Source organism: Doryrhamphus excisus, linkage group LG7, assembly GCF_037039965.1.
Source record: "Doryrhamphus excisus strain RoL-2023G ecotype Guam linkage group LG7, RoL_Dexc_Guam_v1.1, whole genome shotgun sequence".
Lineage (NCBI taxonomy): Eukaryota > Metazoa > Chordata > Actinopteri > Syngnathiformes > Syngnathidae > Doryrhamphus > Doryrhamphus excisus.
The window spans coordinates 16945011-16970212 of NC_136363.1; the positions used below are offsets into that span (position 1 = coordinate 16945011).

General features: G+C 39.4%; 3 protein-coding genes across 11 annotated transcripts; 1 reads left to right on the top strand and 2 right to left on the bottom strand.

Moving 5' to 3' along the window:
* Window positions 1–781: 781 nt before the first annotated feature.
* Window positions 782–9217, bottom strand: plcxd2 (phosphatidylinositol-specific phospholipase C, X domain containing 2). 2 transcript variants are annotated; one of them, XM_058060242.2, is made up of 9 exons: window positions 8909–9217; window positions 8652–8788; window positions 8468–8587; window positions 7894–7947; window positions 7649–7804; window positions 6836–6946; window positions 5700–5830; window positions 4362–4535; window positions 782–2394 (listed from the first exon to the last, which is right to left on the bottom strand). In XM_058060242.2, exons 1-8 carry the CDS (start codon window positions 9009–9011, stop codon window positions 4376–4378), a joined length of 972 nt encoding a protein of 323 aa, XP_057916225.2. In that variant the 5' UTR covers window positions 9012–9217; the 3' UTR covers window positions 782–2394; window positions 4362–4375. The 2 variants fall into 2 exon arrangements, with proteins under 2 accessions (XP_057916225.2, XP_057916224.2); XM_058060241.2 differs by having other exon boundaries at window positions 790–4535.
* Window positions 9218–10022: 805 nt separating this feature from the next.
* mak (male germ cell-associated kinase) lies at window positions 10023–23116 on the top strand. 8 transcript variants are annotated; one of them, XM_058060227.2, is made up of 16 exons: window positions 10025–10195; window positions 11680–11969; window positions 12402–12456; window positions 14018–14139; window positions 14230–14309; window positions 15566–15698; window positions 15776–15947; window positions 17275–17442; window positions 17520–17759; window positions 17828–18027; window positions 18144–18283; window positions 19197–19331; window positions 19808–19882; window positions 20450–20569; window positions 22481–22570; window positions 22713–23116. In XM_058060227.2, exons 2-16 carry the CDS (start codon window positions 11866–11868, stop codon window positions 22877–22879), a joined length of 2001 nt encoding a protein of 666 aa, XP_057916210.2. In that variant the 5' UTR covers window positions 10025–10195; window positions 11680–11865; the 3' UTR covers window positions 22880–23116. The 8 variants fall into 8 exon arrangements, with proteins under 8 accessions (XP_057916218.2, XP_057916216.2, XP_057916210.2 ...); XM_058060225.2 differs by lacking the exon at window positions 14230–14309 and adding an exon at window positions 14473–14555 and having other exon boundaries at window positions 10026–10195; window positions 11677–11969; window positions 22713–23115; XM_058060224.2 differs by lacking the exon at window positions 14230–14309 and adding an exon at window positions 14473–14555 and having other exon boundaries at window positions 10026–10195; window positions 22713–23115.
* Window positions 23099–24224, bottom strand: tmem14ca (transmembrane protein 14Ca). The gene is made up of 5 exons (XM_058060244.2): window positions 24091–24224; window positions 23683–23767; window positions 23505–23606; window positions 23348–23435; window positions 23099–23265 (listed from the first exon to the last, which is right to left on the bottom strand). Exons 2-5 carry the CDS (start codon window positions 23756–23758, stop codon window positions 23205–23207), a joined length of 327 nt encoding a protein of 108 aa, XP_057916227.2. The 5' UTR covers window positions 23759–23767; window positions 24091–24224; the 3' UTR covers window positions 23099–23204.
* Window positions 24225–25202: the final 978 nt, after the last annotated feature.

Genomic DNA, 25202 nt, shown 5'->3' on the forward strand with positions numbered 1-25202 from the left:
TTTTTCATGTGTGGATTACTTCCATTTGTGTGAAATTCAAAGCGCCTACCAATTTAGAGGCTTAATTTCAGGGAAATGTTGTATTAATTTGGGGATTTATAGGACTTTTTTCTAACTGCAACCTTTTAAAAATCATCACAATCAAAGAAAAAAGTTCTAAAAATGTGTTTATGGTAGATACTTTGTTGTAACAATGTTTCATGTCAATATGATTCATATTTTTGGAAGGGTTGTTTATTTCCTTTTTCCAGCAGTGTGATGTTGTGGGGCGGCATCTCCATCTCTTGAAATCCGAGGCTGTCATCATCTTACTGTGAGAGATACAGTAGTAAAATTCAGCAACCGGTGGCAAAACCATCACTCCACATTCTACAACCAAATGCTCATCCCACAAGGTAGTGTTTATCAAAGAATCCATCCAGAATTTGGGAGCAGAAAGAATGGAGTGGTCTGCCAACATTCTTCATCTCAACTTGTGGGATCAGTTTGGCTGTGATGTTTGTGTTAGAGTGACCAAAACAGCCATGCGGGCTGACATGAGTGAAATGCCATCCCACAGCAGTGTGTGATTTTGTGGATTCTGATGCAGCATCAACACCATTTGGACAAATCAGGTAGACTCTTGTTTGTTTTTCCCAGCTGTTTCAACCATGGGAATGCTCACAAATCTATGCGTGATATATGTGACATCACCCGGTGCCAAGGAGGCAGCATTGGTGTAAACCACTTTTTGAGTTGACACACCGTATGACCTTTTAGTTAAATGTTTGTCTTTCATTTTTCCATACATACATATGACAATATTGTCAATAATAGCTACTGTCTTTTCTTAAAGGTCCTTTTTTGTTCAAAAATTACATTTTAATAATGTTAGAGTATGACATTAATGAGTCCCTAGAGCAGGCCTGGAGGTATGGTCTGGGTAGCATCAAGTATTTATGTTTTATCAACAAACATCTCCAGACAATATTTCCAAAAATATGCCGCAAGGCATGCTGGTAATGCATCCGGTGACCTATTATGCTCATTTTTGACCCTTTGTACTGAGTTGTTGAGTTGTCGATAGAGCAGCTACACACAATAACCCACTCTTACCCACTCTAACCCCAAACTCTGTAGATCTTCCAGAATCTGTACCTATTCATCTGTATTTCCTTGGCTTCTGTTTTCATTTATTCCACCCACGGCCCGCCTCCGTTCTGATTGGTCCCAGCTTGTATCTGGGCTGAGGACTTCTCTCTGTGAAGTCACAGTGAGAAAAAAACTCTGAAAATGAGCATTCAGAGCCATACCAAACTTCTTTCAGGGCTCACTTCCAAATGCGCAAACCTCATTATCTGAAACTTTGGCATCCTTTAACATGATAATACGACATTCTAACTACATTTACAGGTCAGAAAAGATAGTTATTAGGCAATAATTATTCCCCATACCAGTGTTTGTGTTCCCAGAGTGTGTGGGCCGCAGTTACACTGAAGTTATATATTTAGTTATATTTAATTGTAATGGCAATTAATGACAAATGTTGTTTCTATTGTATTATGTTTGAAGTTTTAAATGTAAGTTTTTTGACCCCAGGAAGAATAGTCTTCACTGCAATGAGGACTAATGGCGATCTGTAATAAACAACAACCGAGGACAGCTTTGGGAAAAGAAGCAGGCTTCACTACACATCTTAAAATAAAGCCCAGTCAGGTACAGTGCATGTGTAAAATAGTGGATAAGGTACACAAAAGCATTTCTGGACAAAGGCGTGGACAAACACAGCTCATTGGCATTAAAGCTACAGACACATAAAACGGTGTTCCAACCACTTTTTAACCCAAGCGTTGATTTTGGGTAACACACTTCTAATACACTGTTGTGTAACCCCTGAGACTTATTTAAAACTGTTGAAAAGAGTATAATATAGGACCTTTAAAACATAATTTCAAGTCTGACTATCCTCTGATGCACGGAGACTGAAATCCATTTTATTATTTCTCTTGCACGGAACATTAACATAGAACCTCGTGCTCCTTTGAAACATGGGAAGTTGGCAATTGCACAGTGGAAATAACAAGAAGAGCGTGCAAGGACTGCAATGCAAACAAGAGAGGAATGCTCCCCATCAGTCCGAGCTGCTCCTCTTACGCTCTCACTTGCCTTCAGTGGAATGTGTAATTACGCCACAATTAAAGCGCTCGTGTGCTGGTGACTCTGAAGACCGCAGTCAGCTGGCTTGGACAGGCAAGGAAGGAGAAGGGAGGGAGTCAAAAAAGAAAAGGGGTAGAGCTGATATCAAAGCAACAGCATAAGAAGGAGGAAAAACAGCTGTTGAGAATTACCCCTTAAGGTAAAACTTTTATTTCTTTGCTTCTTCTTTCCCGTGCTCGAACGGCAGGAATGAAGACCCTGCCAGTATATGAAATAAGCAGTAATCACTCAGCCAACATACTGGAAATAAACACATGCAAACATTCTAGGACATTTTTTTTGCCGTTCTATATACAGATATTGTCATCTGCTTGATACTAGTGTAATGTCAAATATTTATCTTAGAGTCTTTATTGTATATAACAGCTGCTCGTGTGTACATTGCATGTGCTTTATGTGAATTGTGGTAAACCTAACTGCACATTTCTCCCCTGAAGGTGTAACTGTTTGCACCTCTTGTTTAACTATAGCAAAGCCACAGTTTGCTGTAACCTATTTTATTTGCACAGTAAAATGGCCAACTTTAGCTCAAAGGTAGGCAAGCAATTTAAAGTGTTTAAATTAGATCCTAAATGGGGTTTTTTTAACCGCTATTTTTCATTCATTCATTTATTTTCTACCGCTTATCCTCACTAGTGTCTTCGGGCGAGTACACCCTGGACTGGTCGCCAACCAATCAGAGGGCACATATAGACAAACAACCATTCACACTCACATTCATACCTATGGACAATTTGGAGCCGCCAATTAACCTAGCATGTTTTTGGAATGTGGGAGGAAACCGGAGTCCCCGGAGAAAACCAACGCATGCACAGGGAGAACATACAAACTCCACACAGAGATGGCCGAGGGTGGAATTGAACTCGGGTCTCCTACCTGGGGGACCTGCGTGCTAACCAGTCGTACACCGTGCAACCCACTATAGTTGATTAACTCATTCATTCATTCATTCATTTTCTATCGCTTATCCTCACGAGGGTCGCAGAGACTATCCCAGCTGTCTTCGGGTGAGAGGCGGGGTACACCCTGGACTGGTGGCCAGCCAATCACAGGGCACATATAGACAAACAACCATTCACACTCACATTCATAACTGTGGACAATTTGGAGTCGCCAATTAACCTAGCAACATGCAAACTCCACACAGAGATGGCCGAGGGTGGAATTGAACTTGGGTCTCCTAGCTGTGAGGCCTGCGTGCTAACCACTCATCCACCGTGCAACCCACTATAGTTGATCAACTCAATTAATTCATAATTACTGTGTGATACTGGACGTTTACATGGATGCAGTGTCACTCAAATTTAAATAGCCGACATATATCGCTGTTCTTCTTCTACACTGTGAAACTAAAAGAACAGCGCCTCTGCTGGTTTCAGCCCAGTAGTGCACTCCAATACACAATCCACAATAAGCTGTAATACACTCACTGGCCACCACATTAGGCACACCTGTACAATACAAAATGGCGTGCAGTGGTGTTTTACATATTTACCTTCACGAGAAGGTATTAACCCTCAGTTTGATGCGGTGCAGGTACACCACTGTAAACAACAACCACAATAATAAACATACAGTAATCCATTGCTACTCAAATATGCATATTTATGTATATTTTATGTATTTTTGTGCCTAAATTAAGTACGAAAATGTCTGAATGAACTAAAATACAAATATAAGGCATTCAGAGGACACATTCAAAGACGCTGGGATGATAAGTAGCATTCTACACTGGTCAATATGTGTCTTGTAATGTTTGGTGAGACACACAAGCACCAGACTTGAACGTCAGAACAACGAGCTTCTATTGCAAGCAAGTAAGTATATAAGTAAACTTTGAACCCCCAGTGTCACATCAGTCTACTATATTGGGTAAAATGACCGTAAAGGTGACTATAGGGGTGTTATTTCATGTCTCAAGAGCTCTAACAATGTTAAAATACGTATTCATGATGTCATTAACTGTTTTTTTAAGCTATAACTACAAATATATTCCATTATAAATAAGAAATGTACTTCACAGTCGGTTCTGGAACCAATGATAAACGAGGGATTACTGTATTGTGAAATTGTTAAATTCTTATCCTCACAATATAAGATATAGTTGCATTCCAAGAAGACAAATGTGACCACGGATGGAAAGTGCGTGGTACGAGACCGGACACCTTTTGTTTTGTTGTCATCTTGGTTTGGACTCGTGTTCAGACAACAGCAAGTTGTTGAGTTTGATGACAATGTTGGCAAAGTCAGTGAGCTCCACAAAGTCGGAGGTAATGATGTTGACCCCGTCCGAGCCTGGCTTCTGAATCTCCACCCAGGACATGATCGCAGGGAGATTTCTAGTTCACAGAACAGGAGAGATAAGTACACGCAACACTTCACATCTTTGGACAAAAAAACAGGTTTTGCTACATATCTTCAAATAAAGTCTATGTTAAAATTTGACTGTAATGATAAAAACCTGTTGAAAAATTCCACAGCAGTACACATACACACACACACACACACACACACAATTATAAAATGTTTCTTGTCACTGGCAGAACAAAACCCGGAAGTCAGCATGTTTATCCAAAGGCGATAAACAATCCAGTTTCCTCAGAGGTGCCAAATTAGGCCACCTCTTGTCAGGGGCGTCACTAGGTTCTGAGGACAGGGGAGGGCTTAGCCTCTGAAGATGCACAGGATATGAATGAATGCAGTAGACATTCAAAAAAATCCAAAAAATCCCAAAAACAAATAACGAACAAGAACCGGGATATAACTTTCCCACTTTTGGACAGATTTAGTAGAGATAATCAATTGTTTGAGGCCACCATTAAATTTAAATTTAAAAGTACACACAATCTACACTGCAAAACCGCTGCTCAAGCTCTGCAACCATTCTGTCCAGTGGACAGTGATCAATTATATAATAATCATCATTTATTATAATATTATTATATTTATAATATTATTATATTTATATATTATATTATTATAATAATATTTATAATCATATTATTAATTAGCCTATTATTATTACGATCATCATTCTTCTTCTTCTGATTACTACTACTACTTATTAGCCTGCTTTTGCACTATTATATGAAATTTGTCAGATATTTTTTTGTAAAAAAAAAAAAATCTATAGAAAAAATTAAAAATCAATAAAAAAATATTTTATTATATTATATTATATTATATTGCTTTATTATGCTTATTAGCCTGTTTTTGCCTTAATATATGAAATTTGTCAGATATTTTTTTGTAAAAAAAAAAGAAAATCTATTTAAAAAAATTAAAAATCAATAAAAAATATCTCATATTATATTGTATTATTAAAGCTGAAGCCCCCCTAAAATAGGCCTAATGACGCCACTGCCTCTTGTCCCACCACAGCATCAGTTCAGGGTTTCATTCATCCAACATTACTGGCTACCTTAGTCCATGCAATGTACCCAAACAAAGAGATCCTGCATATATTTTTGGTCTCCAATACCCCCAAATAACAAACTTCTTACTTTTCCACCAAGTAATTGCGTAGACCCCAGACAAGACCCCTCGCCACAGTGTTGACCCGCGGTGTAAGAATGGCCTGGGAAACGTGAAAGGATCCCTGCTGGGCTCTTTGCTTCAGTGTGGATTCCAGGAACTAGATAGAAAAAAGTGAAGCTTACACACAGACTCTTAATGCCCAGAACAGTAAGACAACGGGGTATGGGTTATCAATTGATACAATTGTTTTCGTCACTTCTATATATTATGTATATATAAATAATTCAAATAATTCAACAAGAATGGAATGCGTCACAAGCAAGCCACTTTGATGCGCATGCGCTACTTTTCTTCTTCCACTTTTCTGATAGTGTTGATGTGCATTAGCGCCACCCTTTGAACTCAATTGTATCAATTCGTCTTCTTTTCTTAAAAGAAAACGTGTCCCGATTTTAATTGCATTAAATCTAGGAACTAAAGCCCAATATGCTATATTTCTAAGATTTTCGTTTACTACCTATGGTTTACTGCGCATGCGCTATGTTACCGGAAACAGGAAATCCAAAATCAGGCGGGAACCGGACGGACAGTTCCTCTTCTGTTATCGTTGGTAAATAACCTTTAACACCGACAAACAATCTAAATAAAATGTAAGTACGTGGGAAGTCATAAATTATATATGAAATATATATTTTATATATAAAAATACATTTTAGTTGAGTCCGTTGCACCGTTTACAGCTGAGTTATGTCTCCACTCATTTATTTAGGGCAATAACGTAAGTATTTTTTTTTGAAAACGGAAGCATTTATAATACAATGCTAATATAATGCTAAGTGTTATAATATGTATGCATACAGACAATGTAGTGTTACATGTAGTTTGTTCATTCATAACCAGTAATGCTAACATTTCCATTTTTCTTTCAGTGGCATGCTGTGCACTTACTACGTCATCATTGTGGCGTCATACATGTGCTGCAGATGTCGATGGAGATCTTACAAAAGGAAGAAAACTACTCCCTTGGGGTCTCTGAGGTTTGCATTATAAAAAGACAAAGCTAGCTTTATCTTTTATGTTATTGAAATATGTGTGAAACCCAGTGAGTCAATATATAAAATAAAATGTTTGAAATGTTTTGTGTGTACATACAATACATTACCTGGATGAGCTTACTGGGTTCAGTGGTGTTGGCCCAGGGTGCAGGGATCTTGTTGCCAGGCCACATGACGGGGACACCCTGAGCTGATGGATGATGGTAGAAAACGATGACCTGCGGTTGGGAGAGCGCGTTGAAACCTTACTCTGCTCCAAGATGAACTGACAACTGGAAAAATGCAACCTGGTATGGGATAACATGATGCCAACTTCAGCTATGTACTGGTAAGTGATTGTAGTTTGACTTTTCCTTGCATCATACTAAAATGTTTATACTGTTATAATGTTTTGTAGCAATGCTGCCCTCTGCTGCTGATATTTGTGCAAATCCCTTCTCTACTTCACTTGCCCCTTGCCAACTAAGTCAGACACAGATTAGGGTCACAAGACTTCAATTTAAATCACTCCGAAACAAAATTTACTTCTAAAACCAAACTGCATGTATGTGAATGTTTTTAATACCCCTTATGTTGTTTAACTGTGGTCGTTAATTAAATGAACAGGCAATATAGGGTTACATATGTGACAAGCACTGAGTTTTAGTGTTGAAAAATTAAACAAAAAAAAAGTTATGGCCTTTAATAAATTAATCCACATGGGGACAGGTTAGAAATTGAAACGTGTGATGACACTCTACTAAGTCCTACCCAGAGGAGACATAGCAGGGATTACTTTACTACTGTATGTAAATACACACTTGTGGGTGTACACATGCATGTAGACATCACTAATAAATGGTGTATATTGCTAAAAGAATGAAATAATTGATTACTGTATAGCTTTTTTTACTCCACTTATGCAACTGTTGTGGCTTCACCTGGTATTTCCTCTCCCAGAGGTAGTCCAGGGTAATGGCCTCCACTGAACAGTTCTTACAAAGCTTGCTACCAAACACTTCCTGAAGCGTCTTGATGAGGTATTCATGGTGATCTGGGCCCATTGCATAGTAGTGGTTGAAGTCCAAGAAGATCACCTGCGTTAAACACCCAATTGGTCACCTTTTTGAGGTGGCGTTATTCTACTAGAACTCAAACATGTAAAAGTCAAACTTGTACGTCTCACCTCTTTCCTGTGCTGACATAAGAAGGAGTTTATTTCGATAAGTCCATCCCTCACCTTTGGAGCAGCGGAAAAAAATTAATTAGGCATAGTGCATTAAAATTCATAAAGCAAAGCTGAGACTGAAGCAACTGAGATACAGTATCTTACATTTCTCTGTATCATACTTCTCAAGGAACAATACTGTATGAATGAAGCATGGATACACTTAAGAGTTACAACGTAACTGAGATTAATTGAGATCTACCGGGACTCCAGCTAACCATAGTGAGAGCGTTCCAAGACAAAATCCACTGCTGAACAAAGCCAAGACTTAGGGAAAATACCCTGCGGTCTGATGAGACAAAAGTTGGAAAGTGTGTGTCTCGTACATTTCTGCATTTCAGGAAAAGAACATGATGGCAACAGTAAAATATGGTGGTGGTAGTGTGATGGTCCGGGGCTGTTTTTGATGCTTCTTTTTTAATTACAGTACAATAATCAATCTATCCACCTGCACAAGCTGTACACTAACTACTATATCCAAGTTTCAGTATTGACCCTGGAGGAGACACAATCTTCAATATGAACAGCCCACCTTGTGTCCAAACAGACCATGAATGAAGAAGATCTCAAGTCCCGGCTCGCCTGGTTTGGAGGAGACCCTGAGGTCGAAGTAGCGAATTCCTGCATCTAGTTGCTCCTTAAACGTCAGATTCTGTGGAAATACCCCGGCTTATCAACAGTGTAAACCCTCCAGGCAAAAATGATGCAACGTCTACCTGTGTCATGGACCACTTCACCATCACCTTCTTGGCTAAAACACTGAACATGGTGGCCAGGTACTTGACGTAGACCTTTTGATCAGGACCTACTGGAGCATGCACGTCCACCCAGTAAGTAAAAGAGTCATGGGATCCTTGGGGGAAGATGGAAAGGATGAGAAATCAAAGTACATTCAGGCATATATTGGAGGAAAAATCTTAATGGAAGGACTGGAGACCAAAAGGCAACATTGTAAAAGATAAGGGGGGCTTACCAGGAACCGCTAGGTGTTTGAGGGGCATGGCACTAAGCTTCGAGGGCAGCGAGCCCATCCAATCGGCGTTGACATTTCCAATCCCAGCTGGTCGAGTTTTCATGCCTGTCCAGAAAAAGTCCTAACCTCCATTAAAAAAAAAAACTCAGGAAACCGCTCTACGGTGCCGGTGTATCTGTAACATGCCCCCTCCAGCCCGTATGACTCGAAAACAAATACAAGTCATCTTGGAATGCGATCTCAGTTTCTCCAGGTCGAGTTCTGGTTTTGTTGGACCATGCACACCTTCATAGAGGTGCGCGTTAGAGACATTAGTAATCCTCTTAGGGCGAAATTCCACTCATTATCCCCCCCACCCAGCTGCTTCTTATCCCTGTGGGCGTTAGCGAAGACCATCCTCACGTACACAAAAGATGGCGTGATTTTTGGGGGTGAAATTGAATGGAGTGCGCAAGCAGAGCTAATGAATAAAAATAAAGTATATAATGAAAAAATATAGTGACAAAAGGCACTCTTACTAAATAAACTTGTAGCTTACAGTCAAACAATATTAATCATCAATGCGTGCGTCGTCGCCGATTGAAATAGTCATTGTTTTAATCGTAATTAACGGATTCTTGATTTGTTTCCCTTAGTTATTGCTCAATTGCACCCTCATGTGGCGTTACTGCGGTAAAGTAATGTGTTTTTTTTACCCCGGAATTTCTGTATTTGCTACAATGACGTGTAAACATTAAAAGCTGCTAATTGATAGGACTGAGCTATGGATAAAATATATAATTTCGTGTAACAACATGTGAAAAGAATAACTATAGTACTTGTGGTATCGCATTTTCTTTCCGTTGAGCTTTCTCCGCCACCATCCATTTTACCAAACCCGGAAATGGCATAACGGCAAACATTTTTATTTAAAAACTGTTGTATATTCCCAATTTGCTGGACTACAAGAACGATATATAATATCGTTATAAATATAATATTTAGCGTAATATAATGATGTGTCATGAACATTTTATGCCAAGATAGTGTATTTTGGTTGCTTGGTAGTCTAAAATAAACGCCAAATCCCACAATGCACTGCGTGTCAGGAGACCCGGACTGAATGGAGTGTTGCTTTAGTGTGTGTGTTTCCATGGAGAGCAGGCAGCCACACACACACACACACACACACGCTTCTTATCGTAAGGGTTTAGCAGGTTTTACACCCTGCAGTGAATTCTATCTGGAAAAAAAGCGTCTTTATCAGCAGCACCAGCAGGAAATACGGACAGCAACACCCTAAAAACGGTGAGTTCAGTTCAGTGAATTTAAATATATGAGTGAGCGAGATGTGTGCTTCATTGTCTGGACAAGCTGTCAAAAGCTGACACGTCAAGAACAAATATTTCTTTAATGTCCTCTCACATATCTCCATTGTCTCCATGTTTCATATCAAATGGGAAATGTTTTTACTTTAACTTTCAGATGCTGACCTTTTCAGGTTAGTTTCCTTGTAATATAATTGACCTTGATTATCCACCTCATGTCATGTGACATGGATGCATCTTAATTCCCTTCAAATCCCCTCTAACAACAGGTTGCCATATGTGAGGGTGGAGTGCAGGCCAGCTGTCTTTGGCTGCCCTCCTTGCTCATTCACTTCACCTGAATAGGGGCCGTATTTTGAAATATGAAACTCTATAGGCAAAATGGTGGCCCTGCACATTTTAATATTACGGTCTTTGTTAATATATAATGGTATTATCTTCAACAATATATGGCACTACTGTATATCCACTTCTCGTGTTACTCTCCTCTTGCAAGACTTCATAGCTTTTTATATTAATATATATATAAAACAAATTTTTATTGGACCAATGCTATTTTTATCATAATTTTTTAAATAAATTAAAAAATAATTACAATTATTTTAAATAATTAAATTTAATATATATATATATATATAATAAATAAAAAATAATTAAATTAAAAAATAATTTATCATAATTTTTTCCCCATGTAATTTAATAGAATTTAACATAATTTTTTTAGGACTGCAACTGATGATTTTTTTTCTTTGTTGGTTCGATGGACCGAATCAATATGTTATCTATCACTGATGTATATGAATGTCTTGATTTATCTACAACCCAAATATATATGACCCAAATTAATATGAATCAAACACCTACAGTTAGTGGTTCGGTCTGCAAACATTTCAGAAAAGAGGCAAAGATGCTCATCATTGTTTTCCTAAGTCAAAGCTAATGTGGCTATCTTGTTTTGGCTAAAACACAACAATAATAGGTCTTCTTTTATGGATGATGAATGAAACTAAAAAATATTCACATTTGAGATGCTGAAATCAGGATATTTCAACATCAAACATCAAAACAAATGATTAATCGATTACCAAAATAGTTGTTGATTAATTGGGTAACCGATTAATTGTTGCAGCTCCAGCCCTAAAATGTGTATTCTTCCAAAGGCACTAGTAATAAGCCCTTTAGGCCGTTAGGAGTGGAAGCTTCAGTATTACTTAAAGTAGTCTTGCTCTTATAAGAAATCCCAAGAGTTTACTGTTTACATGGCTGCTTGTTGTCTCACTCCAATCCTCTTGCCATCGTGAAGTGACGTGAGCATGGCAGTGATGTAATATCCTATTTACATCTCTGTTGGCTTAATCTGCTGAGGGTGGCGATGTCATCTCCTTTGTTTGTGCATGTCGGAGCATCCAAATAGTGTGATTTGTCGTCAAACTGTTGCCTAACAATTGAATTTCCCTCCAGCAGGCTTGCTATGACGGACTTCTAACCAGTTGTTACCCACACCAGTCCTTCACACTGGACTCCCACCTCACTCCGCTCTCCAAGATGAACTTTGAAGCGTTGCCACATTAAACCAACTTCCCTGGAGAAGCACAGATGAGTCAAGACTATTTTGCCGAGTCGTTGAAGCTGATGAAAGCATCGTGAGCCATGATGAACCGCTACACTACACTGAAGCAGCTGGGTGACGGCACCTACGGCAGCGTGCTGATGGGGAGAAGCAACGAGTCTGGGGAGCTGGTGGCTATTAAACGGTGAGGATGCTGTTTATTTAAGACTAGTAGCATGTGAGGCTATGTATGAAATGCAAAAATGATAATATTTGTACTTATTTTACCTCATCACCAAGGGTAACCAAAATAATAATAAAAAGCTTCTATGTCTTTGTTTCAATAATACATGAGAAACCCAACGACGTGTCCACTGCTTGCTTGATTGTTTGGTTACCATGTAAGACAATACATGCGGCGTGGTGAAAGGGAGTGAAAGTAGACGCAAGGGAAGGCGGGGTTGTGTCAGGTTGCTCACATGGTGGAAAGGAAAAGGATGACCAAAAGTGGAGAATACATAATTCCATAATATTTAATAACAAGTGATATGAGAGGATGAAAATGATGCCAAACCAAAAGTTTTATTATTGACTTTATAATGTAAACAAACAATGAACCTTTCACTTTCTTTCCTAGAATGAAGAGGAAATTCTATTCATGGGACGAATGCATGAACCTAAGAGAGGTGAAGGTGAGGATGCTTTTCAGATGTTTTGGTCAGAATCTCAAAATCTCACAAGATTCAAAAGTGAAAGGAAGAGAGTTCACTCTGTGCATTGGTTCCAATACTTAGGTGTGTTTAAGACCACAAAATCTGCTCAAAATTCATTCATCATCATTCATACCCTAAAGCGAAGAAGCTAACTCTTGGCTTTGCATAAGCAAAGACTCTCGCAGCGTACCATTGATGCAGTAAGACAGTCATTCGACACTTTTTGAAACATCCTGAGCATTACGGAATAAAAAAATCAAGTGGTAGACCCCCAAAAAATGACATTTGTGATGAGCCGGAGGGTTTGATAAGGCGGTCCTTCCTAGTGCCCACTGCAGCGTAATAACCATCAGATGGCATCAGCAGGAAGAGAAAGGTTTCGTCTCCTTCAATGCCATTAAACTTCCTGTTTAGACTTTCCCAGGGAGCATTAAACACGGCGCATTGAAAGGTAATAGTAATGGTTTTATTTCATTTGAACATACATCAGATTACAATTGAATGCATCACATAATCAGTTCACAGTTCCACATGGCCAAAAGGAGTAGGAAGAAGCAAAGCTTTTTAAATCCTACCCCTCCATCTGGTACTTTTACAATCAGTAACTGTTACATTTGTTCACTTCCTGCTTTCCATAGTACAGTTTAGGGTTTTTTTTTTGTTTTGTTTTTTTAAATAATGCACCTCGTACCGAAGTACGAGGTGATATGACCATCCAATGACATAATGGGTACCATAGTAAGTGTCAATATAGTGATATGTATAGCACATCATGACTGGTTCAAGACTCTTCATCCTTGTATTTAGCAAACATCAACTGCTTGTATTGTTTCTTGAATTGGCTCATCGTTGTGCATTGTTTGAGGGTCTTACTCAATCCATTCCATAGTTTGATTCCACATACTGAAATGCTATGGCTAGCATAACGTAGTCCTACCATATAAGTGTTTCAAATGTAGTTCTTCCCTGAGATCATGTTTCTCCTCTCTTGTAGAGAAGTATTGGATGACATTTTTAGCATTATGCATTATTTTAGATGTTTGAAGATGAACTATATCAGCAAGTTGAAGTATTTGTGATTTTAGAAATAAGGAGTTAGTATGTTCTCTGTAGGCGGCATTATGAATTATCCTTACTGAACTTTTTTGCAGTACATTTAGCGAGTGAAGATTGCTTTTATAGTTATTAGCCCATATTTCCATACAATAAGTAAGATATGGTAGAACCAGAGAGCAATAAAGAGTGTGGAGTGATTTCTGATTGAGAACAAATTTTGCTTTGTTCAATATTGAAATATTTCTGGCCACCTTAATGTTGTATATTTGTAATATGAGGTTTCCAGCTCATATTTTCATCTATTGCAATCCCCAAAGGTGGAAAAAGTTTTATTCTCTTATTCCAAAAACACACTGGAGTTTCAGGTGGTGCAGGGCCGTCAAACGGCGGTTATGTGTTGTTTTTTTGTCATACTGGTCTTAAAATTTTGATCAGGTCTGTATATAACTAACATGACAATATTCTTTTTTTTTTTATTTCCCAGTCGCTGAAGAAGCTGAACCACGCAAATGTTGTCAAACTGAAGGAAGTTATCAGAGAGAACGATCACCTGTACTTTGTTTTTGAATACATGAAGGAAAACCTCTATCAGCTCATGAAGGACAGGTAAGAAACTACAATATTACATATCACCGCGTCATAGCTTATGACACAATAGCCTGGTGTGTGAGTATTCTTTTAATTTTATGTTTACAGAAAGAAATTATTCCCTGAGTCAGTGATAAGAAACATAAACTTTCAGATATTACAAGGCCTGTCCTTTATTCACAAACATGGTAGGTGTGACCCTTCGTGAGTTGCTTCAGACTGCAGGATTTCTTCTCCATTTGAGATGTCTCGATAGAATTTTGTTCTTGGACGCATCCCTCGCCGCTTTACTTGACCTATCTGGAGTTTGCATGTCTCGTTATCATTCTTTCTTTTCCTCTTTCTGCTTAGAGAGAATAAGATGTTCTCAGAGAATGAAATTAGGAACATCATGTTCCAAGTGTTATCTGGCTTGGCTTTTGTACATAAGCACGGTAAGTAGCCTCACTCTGCCACTTCCTGTCACCACTTGCATGTTTTGGCTGCGTTAGTGGATATCGGGGTGTCCAAACTTTTTCCACCGAGGGCTGAATGTAGAAAATCAAAGGATGTGGACGTCCATCTTGATATTTTTAGGTATTTTTAAAACTTTTAAATACACTGTAGGGCTGCACGGCAGACGAGTGGTTAGGCCACACAGCGAGGAGGCCCGAGTTTGATTCTGTGTGGAGTTTGCATGTTTTTAATTTAATTTAATTTAATTTAATTTAATTTAATTTAATTTAATTTAATTTAATTTAATTTAATTTAATTTAATTTAATTTAATTTAATTTAATTTAATTTAATTTAATTTAATTTAATTTAATTTAATTTAATTTAATTTAATTGTAAACTTCCAAGATGGCTGCATAGCGGTCAAGTGGTTAGCACGCAGGCCTAACAGCTAGGAGACCTGAGTTCAATTCCATCCTCGGCCATCTTTGTGTGGAGTTTGCATGTTCTCCCCGTGCATGCGTGGGTTTTCTCCAGGTACTCCGGTTTCCTCCCACATTCCAAAAACATGCTAGGTTAATTGGCAACTCCAAATTGTCCATAGGTATGAATGTGAGTGTGAATGGTTATTTGTCTATATGTGCCCTGTGATTGGCTGGCCACCAGTCCAGGGTGTACCCCGCCTCTCGCCCGAAGACAGCTGGGATAGGCTCCAGCACCCCCACCACCCTTGTGAGGATAAGCGGTAGAAAATGAATGATTGAATGAAACTCACAGTCCCGGTCCGGGGATTGGGTCCATTTTTCCTCTTTTCAATTGATTGGAAATTGGGAATGATAAGCCAATCTACAGGTCAATTTTAACTGCAAGTTTTTATTGTCAAAGTATCCTGGACTGAAAACTGTATGCCACAAATGGCCCTCGGCCCACACTTTGGACACCCCTGGTCTATATAGTAGTATAGTAGCTGATCATATCTGCCAGGACTACTACAGGTCCTTTTATCTACAGGTTTCTTCCACCGAGACATGAAGCCAGAAAATCTCTTATGCATGGGCCCAGAACTGGTCAAAATAGCAGATTTTGGTCTGGCCAGGGAGATCCGCTCCAAACCTCCCTACACCGACTATGTATCGACAAGATGGTGACGAACGCTTCACTGTTATTGGTCTCATGTTTGCTTGTTTGATTTATTTAATTAACTTCTCTGCTTATATTTAGGTACCGAGCACCCGAGGTTCTGCTCAGGTCATCGACTTACAGCTCTCCCATCGACTTGTGGGCTGTTGGATGCATCATGGCCGAACTCTACACTCTCAGGCCTCTTTTCCCTGGAAACAGTGAAGTGGATGAGATCTTTAAGATCTGCCAGGTTCTCGGCACTGTCAAGAAGGTGAGGCAAATATGCAGACGTTACATTCATTCATTCATTTTCTACCGCTTATCCTCACGAGGGTCGCGGGGGGTGCTGGAGCCTATCCCAGCTGTTTTCGGGCAAGAGGCGGGGTACACCCTGAATTGGTCGCCAGCCAATCACAGGGCACATACTATAGACCACATATGTCAGAGTCAAGGCCCGCGGGCCTGATGTGGCCCGCGAGAGGGTTTTACCTGGCCCGCGTGATGATATTAATCTATTATTAGATTCGGCCCGCAGATAAACTGTACTACATTTCCCACAATGCAACGCGCGAGTGGGAGCATAGCGGGAGGCGGCTTAATTTATTCAGCAGTCATTCAGCATCAGTCATTAGCATAACAGCAAAAGTTAATTTACAGATACCCATCAACAATGGCAAAACGGAAGGTGGACGGTGAAAACGGGCTTTCAAACAAGGTGGGAGTTGGAGTACATGTTCACGGAGGTAGCTGGAAAACCTGTGTGTCTTCTATGTGGAGAAAGTGTGGCGGTGATGAAAGAATATAATATGAGACGGCATCATGAAACAAAACACACAAACAAAAACAAGATTCTGGACATGGAACAAAGGCTACAGAAGGTCGAGGAATTAAAACGAGGCCTCAAATCTCGACAGAGTCTGTTCAGAAAAGCCCAGTCGAAAAAAAACTCATAACATGAATTTTATGTTATGAGTTTTTTATATAAAGGACATTTGTATTTTGTGCCTGCTGAAATTAAAAATGACTGACAGAGTCATGAGAAAATATTGCTTTATTTATCCAATCATATTGTAATATATTTGTTATGTTTTCAGTAGGTTAAATCTTGGTTTTAATGAAGATTGGACAGTCCGGCCCTCGGCTTGTGGCCAAATGTTTTATTTGGCCCTCCGTCCATTTGACATTGACACCCCTGCTATAGACAAACAACCATTCACACTCACATTCATACCTATGGACAATTTGGAGTCGCCAATTAACCTAGCATGTTTTTGGAATGTGGGAGGAAACTGGAGTACCCGGAGAAAACGCACACATGCACGGGGAAAACATGCAAACTCCACACAGAGATGGCAGAGGGTGGGATTGAACTCGGGTCTCCAGATGTTACATTATTGACCAAAATATGTCCCGATTCAGTGTCCCCAATGTGGGAGGAAACCGGAATATGCGGAGAAAATCATACATGCACCAAAGTTCCGAACCCAGATCTCCTGACTGTGTGTCCAACATGCAGCCCCAAAATAAATATGTGATGGAAAATGTGAATATTAGCAAAGGAAAACATGGCTGACTAAGTATTTTTCCATTTCCGATAGCTGGACTGGTCAGAGGGCTACCACCTGGCTTCAGCCATGAACTTTCGCTTCCCTCAGTGTGTGCCGACCCCCCTAAGGACGCTCATCCCCAATGCCAGCAGTGAGGCGATCACTCTCATGAAGGACCTCCTTCAGTGGGACCCCAAAAAAAGACCAACTGCAGTACAGGTGAAGACACCAACCTCTCACTTTCATCTCCATTTTTTCTGTGTTTAATATCCTTGTGGTCTCTCTCTCCTCCACAGGCCCTACGTTACCCATACTTTCAGGTCGGGCAGGTTTTAGGTCCTCGTCCTCACAGCCAAGAAACCAAGAAGGTCCAACCCAGACAGATAATCCAGAAGCAGGTCTCGGAACCTAAAGTGGATCACACTTCTGATACCAAAGCCTCTAAATCCTCCCCAAGAAACCTCCAGCAGCATCAGCCTCTTAAGCAGATCGCCGTGCCTCAATCTGAGAGCAAACAAGGAGGCCTCGGCCATGTTGTGAGTCTGCATTTGACATTCTGGGATTATTTCGACAAATGTAATCAGTCCGGGATTTCTGCTTCTAGAAGAAACAAATTGGCAATGAGAACAGCACTAGTGGAACAGGGATGGTGAAAAACGGCAGACGGCGTTGGGGCCAGACGGTGACCAAGACCTTAGATAGCTGGGATGATTCCGATCCGTTAGACACTGCTGCTTCTCACTCCAAGAAACCCAGCTTGGGGAATTCTGAGGAGGAGAGGAACTCCAAGGAACCTCGGCCACAGTATGTACTACAGAATAGCTGACACATGTGTGCATGAGTGCTGCCGGCCCTGGGGAGCAGTGGTTCATTGAGTCAGATCATGAGTCTACATTATTAATTTACTGTTTTCCACATAGGGCCGTGGAGCAGAAACCTCTTTATTCCTTTAGCACCATCACCAAACTACCTACCAATGTTAAGGCTGGTCCAGTAGATCCTCATCTACCAGGATCTGCAGCACGGCAGCATTATCTCAGCCAGTCAAGATACCTGCCAGGTAAGACCGCCATCTTACATAATGATCACAAATGTCGCATCGGGAGTTGCATGATTGTGCATTGAAGGAAATCTCTTGTGGGTGTGTTGGAATTTGACCACCTGTTCTTAGGTCAGTGATTCCTGTGGGTGTCGTGTTGGAGGCAAGAGATGACAACGAACTTGTCAGTTATATGGTTTACTCTCAGACCAGTCAGATTACACAGAGCTCCGGGCCCGTTTTCCCCTAACACCTGCAGAGACGTAGGCTTTACTTACAGGTCAGAACAAATGAGTACAGCTAACTGTCCCTGCCCGGCTTTTATTATGCTAAGAAATGTCGGTAGATCTCTGGCGTATCAGAGGTGGTCCCCCTCCTCTCCTCGGCCGACATCTTCTCACCAACGCAGGGCGGGCGGGGTGGAGCGGTGGAGCCAGCCGTTATCGACAGGCCGTGGCTGCCAACGTCATGCTCTCCCGTTATCTGTAGTTAGTTAAAAGACAGCTGGGATAGGCTCCAGCACCCCCGCGACTCTTGTGAGGACAAGTGGTAGAAAATGAATGAATGAACGAATTATATTTTTTGTGGTCGAGTGACCAGGGTTCAATTCCACCCTCGGCCATCTCTGTGTGGAGTTTGCATGTTCTCCCCGTGCATGTGTGGGTTTTCTCTGGGTACTCCGGTTTCCTCCCACATTCCAAAAACATGCTAGGTTAATTGGTGACTCCAAATTGTCCATAGGTATGAATGTGAGTGTGAATGGTTGTTTGTCTATATGTGTCCTGTGATTGGCTGGCGATCAGTCCAGGGTGTGCCCCACCTCTCGCCCGAAGATAGGCACCCCCGCGACCCTCGTGAGGAAAAAGCGGTAGAAAATGAATGAATGAATGTTAGCTAGCCAAAATATGAGCAAATACCTTCATGTTTTTTCAAGGTTTGATTGGCAAGACGTCAGGTGAAAAGGAGTGGACTGGCATGACGTTACGGGACCTGTGGGAGAACTCCAACACTATAAATAAACCTCTCGCTCCGATTGGAGCAGGATTATCTGCCGCCAGAGCTCACCCAGGTATGAAATATCATGATCACGTGATGATGACGTGCAAGATTTTTTTTAGAATTTGAGGCCTCATTTGCTACTTCTGTCAGTGCAACCCTATTATCCTCGCTGGCACAAAAGAGGCCCTAAATGCTAATGATGCAGCTAATGTCTCCCGAGCAGTAGTTACAGGGTCCATTGAAAAAGCCGTGCCGTCGCAGTGAGCCTAAGTGTCTGCGACTTTAGAGATCTCTAGAATTCATTTGTCATGTAGACAGACACACAATATCGCTCCCCGCTGTGCCCCCCTCCCTTCCCTGGCCTTGGTGTGCTCACGCTGTCTCTCCATCTCCATTGCTTATTCATGAGATTAAGGCCGCTTGACTGTAAGACAAGTGTTCCTTAAATGCCTCTCATCTACACCTCCTCCTTGTTCATTTGTCCCACCCCTGGTGCCTTCTCTCATACACCTGAACTAACTACAGCGACGTTTGTTTTGCTTCTAGAAGCCTCTGTGGAAAGCACACCAGAGAAAAACGTTTTTAAGGAGAAAATACGGGAAAAAATTGATGTTTCCAAAGGTAATTAACGGAGCTGTACTTGTTTATTTTCCCTCTCGGTGAAGTGTTTAGTGTACAAACGGTGCAGTCGGTGGGATAGCCGGAGGGGGGGAAACCGAGATAAACTAACAACCAGCATGGCTGCTGATGCAACAAGCTTCATGTATTCACTCGGTGACTTAACATGTGAAAGATTCCAGCTGCTAGAAGCTCCGCAGGTGGAATGGGGGGTTCAAAAACAGTTACCGGAGAAAGAACTAAGAGCGCCAGTCAATTGCACTATGGCTTCATAGGGGAACAATGGTGCATTTGACTAATGACGCTGATAACCATCTTCTGACTGTTTAGGAAGTGAATTAAGTGAATGACTTCAATCACTTGTTTTTACTTGTCCAAGATGCTCCTTATTTATCACACATTCACCAAAATTACTCAAAAGCTTTGCAGTTTAGCATCGCCTATTTAGCTATAATAGAGTTTCCCATCACTGTGTCCAACGCTATGTCTGTCATGTGGTTTTATGGTGTGGGTTTTTATCACTGGAATCTGCAAAAGCCAAATGTCTGTTTTTGTTGAATTCATCCTCAGGACATTTTGTGAGCACCAAGTATAACCTTTCCGCTGGCTACATCCCTTCGTTTCAAAAGAGGGAGGTGGGCTCCGTGGGACAGAGGATCCAGCTCGCACCAATCGCCGGCCATCACACAGGTAAAGACGATGTTCCAGGGGTGTCCAAACTTTTTCCACCAAGGGCCACATGATGAAAAATGATAATTTGTAATGATGTAGATATGCTCAGAAGTTATATACAGTATCTCCTGTGGTGGAATGAACACATATGTGTTGTATACAGCATTTTTAAAATAGCAGTTTTCATGATGGGGAAAAAATCCAACACAGATATCACATTTTGATACTAATTATGACTTATTTCCCCCAAATCACAACTTTATTCTGTTGTTTTTCTCATAATTTTACGGCGTTCTTGAATATTTTCTTAATATTTCAACTTTCTGCTACTGCAACTGTCTCAACTTTCTTCTTGGAATTATTATTACTATTACTATTATTATTATTATATTTTTGACTTAATTTGCCTAATATTATCACTTTTTTTGTGAATTTTTGCTGTTTTTTTTTAGTTGTTATATTTTTAGAATGTACCACAGGCCTTTATTTTACGGCCTATAATTTTACGACTTTCTTTAATATTTTCTTAATATGTCAACTTTCTGCTACTAAAATGAGTAAATGACAAAATTTTTATCACAAGAAAATTTAGGCATTTTTTCTTATTACAATACACATTTTTTTTCTCGTAATATTTTTGCTATATTCCTGTAAAATTACAGATTATTTTTCTCATTTCTACATTATTTTTAATGTTCCAACTGTCGCAACTTTCTTCTTGGAATTAGATTACTATTATTACTATTACTATTATTATATAATATTTTTACTTCATTTGCCTAATATTGTCACTTTTTTGTGAATTTTTGCTGTTTTTGTTTTAGTTAAGTTATATTTTTAGAATGTACCACAAGCCTTTATTTTACGGCCTATAATTTTATGACTTTCTTCAATATTTTCTTAATATTTCAACTTTCTGCTACTAAAATGACTACCTTTTTATCACAAGAAAATGTAGCGCTTTTTGTTATTACAATGCACATTTTTTTCTCTTAATATTTTTGCTATATTCTTGTAAAATTACAGATTATTTTTCTCATTTCTACATTATTTTAATGTTCCAACTGTCTTGACTTTTTTCTTGGAATTATTATTACTATTACTATTATTACTATTACTATTATTATTATATTATTTTTACTTCATTTGCCTAATATTGTCACTTTTTAATGAATTTTCGCTGTTTTTTTTAGTTAAGTTATATTTTTAGAATGTACCACAGGCCTTTATTTTACGGCCTATAATTTTACAACTTTCTTTAATATTTTCTTAATATTTCAACTTTCTGCTCATAAAAGGACTTTATTTTTATCACAAGAAAATTTTGCCTTTTTTGTTATTACAATGCACATTTTTTCTTAATATTTTTGCTATATTCTTGTAAAATTACAGATTCTTTTGTCATTTCTACATTATTTTTAATGTTCCATTATTATTATTATTATATTTTGAGTTCATTTGCCTAATATTGTCACTTTTTTTCGTGATTTTTTGCTGTTTTTTTTTAGTTAAGTTATATTTTTAGAATGTACCACAGGCCTTTAAAAGACAGCAGGTTTCGACATCTATTTACACCCAGCTGCACGGTAGATACGTGTTTAGCGTGCAAGCTAGGTTCGATTCCCTGCCTGGGCATCTCTGTATGGAATTTTGCATGTTCTCCGGGTACTCCGGTTTCCTCCCACATTCCACTTGGCGACTCCAAATTGTCCATTGGTATGAATGTGAGTGTGAATGGTTGTTTGTCTATATGTGCCCTGTGATTGGCTGGCGACCAGTCCAGGGTGTACCCCGCTTCTCGCCTGAAGACAGCTGGGATAGGCTCCAGCATCACCCTTGTGAGAATAAGCAGTATAGAAAATGGATGTATGGTTTTACTTCTTCCTTTGACTTTTCAAACTTTCTTTCACTCGTCCCTCCTTTTTTCAGTCAATCCTTCCGCTTCTCCTGAAATTAAAAAAGACAAAACAAAACACGCAAAGCCCAAGTCCATCTCATCTTTAAGTGAAACGAATGAAGGTATTGGCTTTTTTAAAAATAGCTGTTACATTGATTGAAGTGGGCCCTAGTTGTAGAGAGTAGTCATTTGTTTTGATTTCCCATCATGCAAAGAACAAGATAGTAGTTGCTTTCCATATAAAACCCTGACATATTCTTGTAGATTACGAGGGATGGAAGAGGAGGACAGACGTCAGAAGTCAAGTGGTGAAAGGGAGTAGCTACTCAGCTCTGGGAAAAAACTCCGGGAATCTCATTTCCAGAGCTCCCGCCGTCCAGCCGGTCCATGGTAGAGTAGACTGGACTTCCAAGTACGGTGGAAATCGGTAGAATTACGCTTAATAGATAAGATCCAATACACTTCAGGTAGGAACCAGTAAAAGACCAGCTGCTGAGTATTTTTGAAGGCAACGTGTCTCCCGAAATGAGAGCCAATTCTGCTATAATTTAGATAATTTAGCTTGAATTACATTGCAGCAACCAGCATAGTTCTTAATACAATTTATACACCTTATGCTATGTTTTTGTAAATGTTTTATACAAATAAAGGATTATAATATGTTTCTTTATAAACTTGGGTGCTTTATTTCACATTCTTCATACAAAATTAGCTTTAGATACAGAAACAGAAATCTGGCATGGATCATCATCATCATCATCCGGACTGCTGAGGTTTGTTTAGCAGCGCCATGCTTAGCTTCCCCACCATCAGAAGACTTGAAAGAAGAAGAAGAAACTTACAGTTTTCAACAGGAATGCTTCAGAAACTGGTCAAAGTCATCCAAAAACAAAAACTACCTTGCACCCGCCATGAGGCCAGCGGGCATGAACTTCCTGGATCCATAGAACCTTTTTCCCATGACGCCTGTCAGCGCACCTGCAGTACCTGGTTGTGACCCAATGTAACAGGACTATTAGCTATACAATAATACATGTTGAAAAACTAATCCCTTACCAAGAGACAGCCAAACATTACTGGGGTCATTGGAGATCTGATAGGCACCAACGCCTGCAAGACCACCAAAAAGAAGTCCAGCAGCAAGAGAGGGAACACTGCCTGGAAGAAACAACACATCATAACCAGTGTCTTGGACATCAAACATGGGTCAAGTACAGTATGTTGTCACGGTTACCTGCTTTCACATAGCCGATGACTCCTCCTGACGCCACCAGGGCTGCATATCCGTATCCCACCCAGTCCACAGACATGTTTCACAGCTGTCACGGCAAAACGGCATTCATTCAATAACAAAATACATTCCCGACTAGTTTCGCTAATAACAATATTATTAATATTATTTTTGATATACAATTGCCTCGCAAAGAATGCAAAAACAGAAGGAACCAAAATGCTAGTTTAATTGTGAGATTTGCGTAGCTAGACAGATAAGCCCATCTGCTTTTAGCATGTGGAAAACAACAACAACAACGTATGACACGAACATGATATACATTCACAACTACACGCGTTTTAACATTAAAATCACCCCGAAAAACATTTACGAAATAATGAAAAATCGTAAAACAAATATCAACACAACCTTGCTCGTCTGGTTTGTCCTCTGTCGCTAGTACAGTGTTCCCCGCCGGATGCTAAAAACTGTTACAGAGCAGAGCCTATGGCGAAGTGCATGACGGGAAATTGAGTTTTTTCCCCGTTTTGTCTTTAACGACGCTAACGTTGTGAATTAACTGTCAAATTTAAAAAATGTAAACTTAAAAATGTTATTTTTTTTAAGTAGGAATGGATTTCACTGTAAATGTGAATCAAACTGACTTTAAATACACTTTATAAAAACGTAACTATTATAAAAGTCTCTCTTTAAATAGTATTAACTCTTCTGTGATTATAATAAGAATACATATACAAGTAGCCTAAAATATGCCAAAATATATTCAAATTCATATGTTTTATTGAGTTACAAAAGACAAAAGCATCTCTCAGAAAGTAATTCTTATACATTTTACATCGTTCCAAAATGTAAAAACTTAATTTAGTATCGTTTTCAAGCCTTTAAACATTAAGACCTTATGTTATATGCATTTTATGGTTGTAAACAACATTAAAACACAGTTAGTCAGAAATATTTTCAATTTAACCACAAGATGACGGTAAAGGATCAAATTAAGCTGCCTTTCCGGTCTTCCTTTTCCCGCCTGTGTACATTACACTTTTTTGCCGAAAGAGAGCGCCCGAATACTATATTTTATCAAGCCTAATAATGCCTACGCTCAATATCACATCCTCGGAAAAAATACATTGTAGGTACTACAAGTGGGTGTAAAGATAGTAATGTATGACTATAACACCCCCGTTAGTGAATTATTTACATTTTTGCAACGATTTTGACAAATAAAGAAGCTTGTTTATCATTTCATTGCAATAGCAGAAAAAACAAAAACAATAAGACACTTGAGTAAATACACACCAAAAAAAAAAAAAAACACGAATTAGAACTGTTCTATTAATAATCATTTGAATATGAATGGCAGCATGCACAGAGCGCTGGAGGTCCGCTTTTTGTCACTTATTAAAGACAGCTTGCAGGTTTAGAAAGACATAAGATGCCCCAGGCCTGCTGAATAACAAGCTGCAGCAGACAAACAGGCTGGATATTCAAATAAGACTAAAAAAAAAACTTTTTGGAGCACA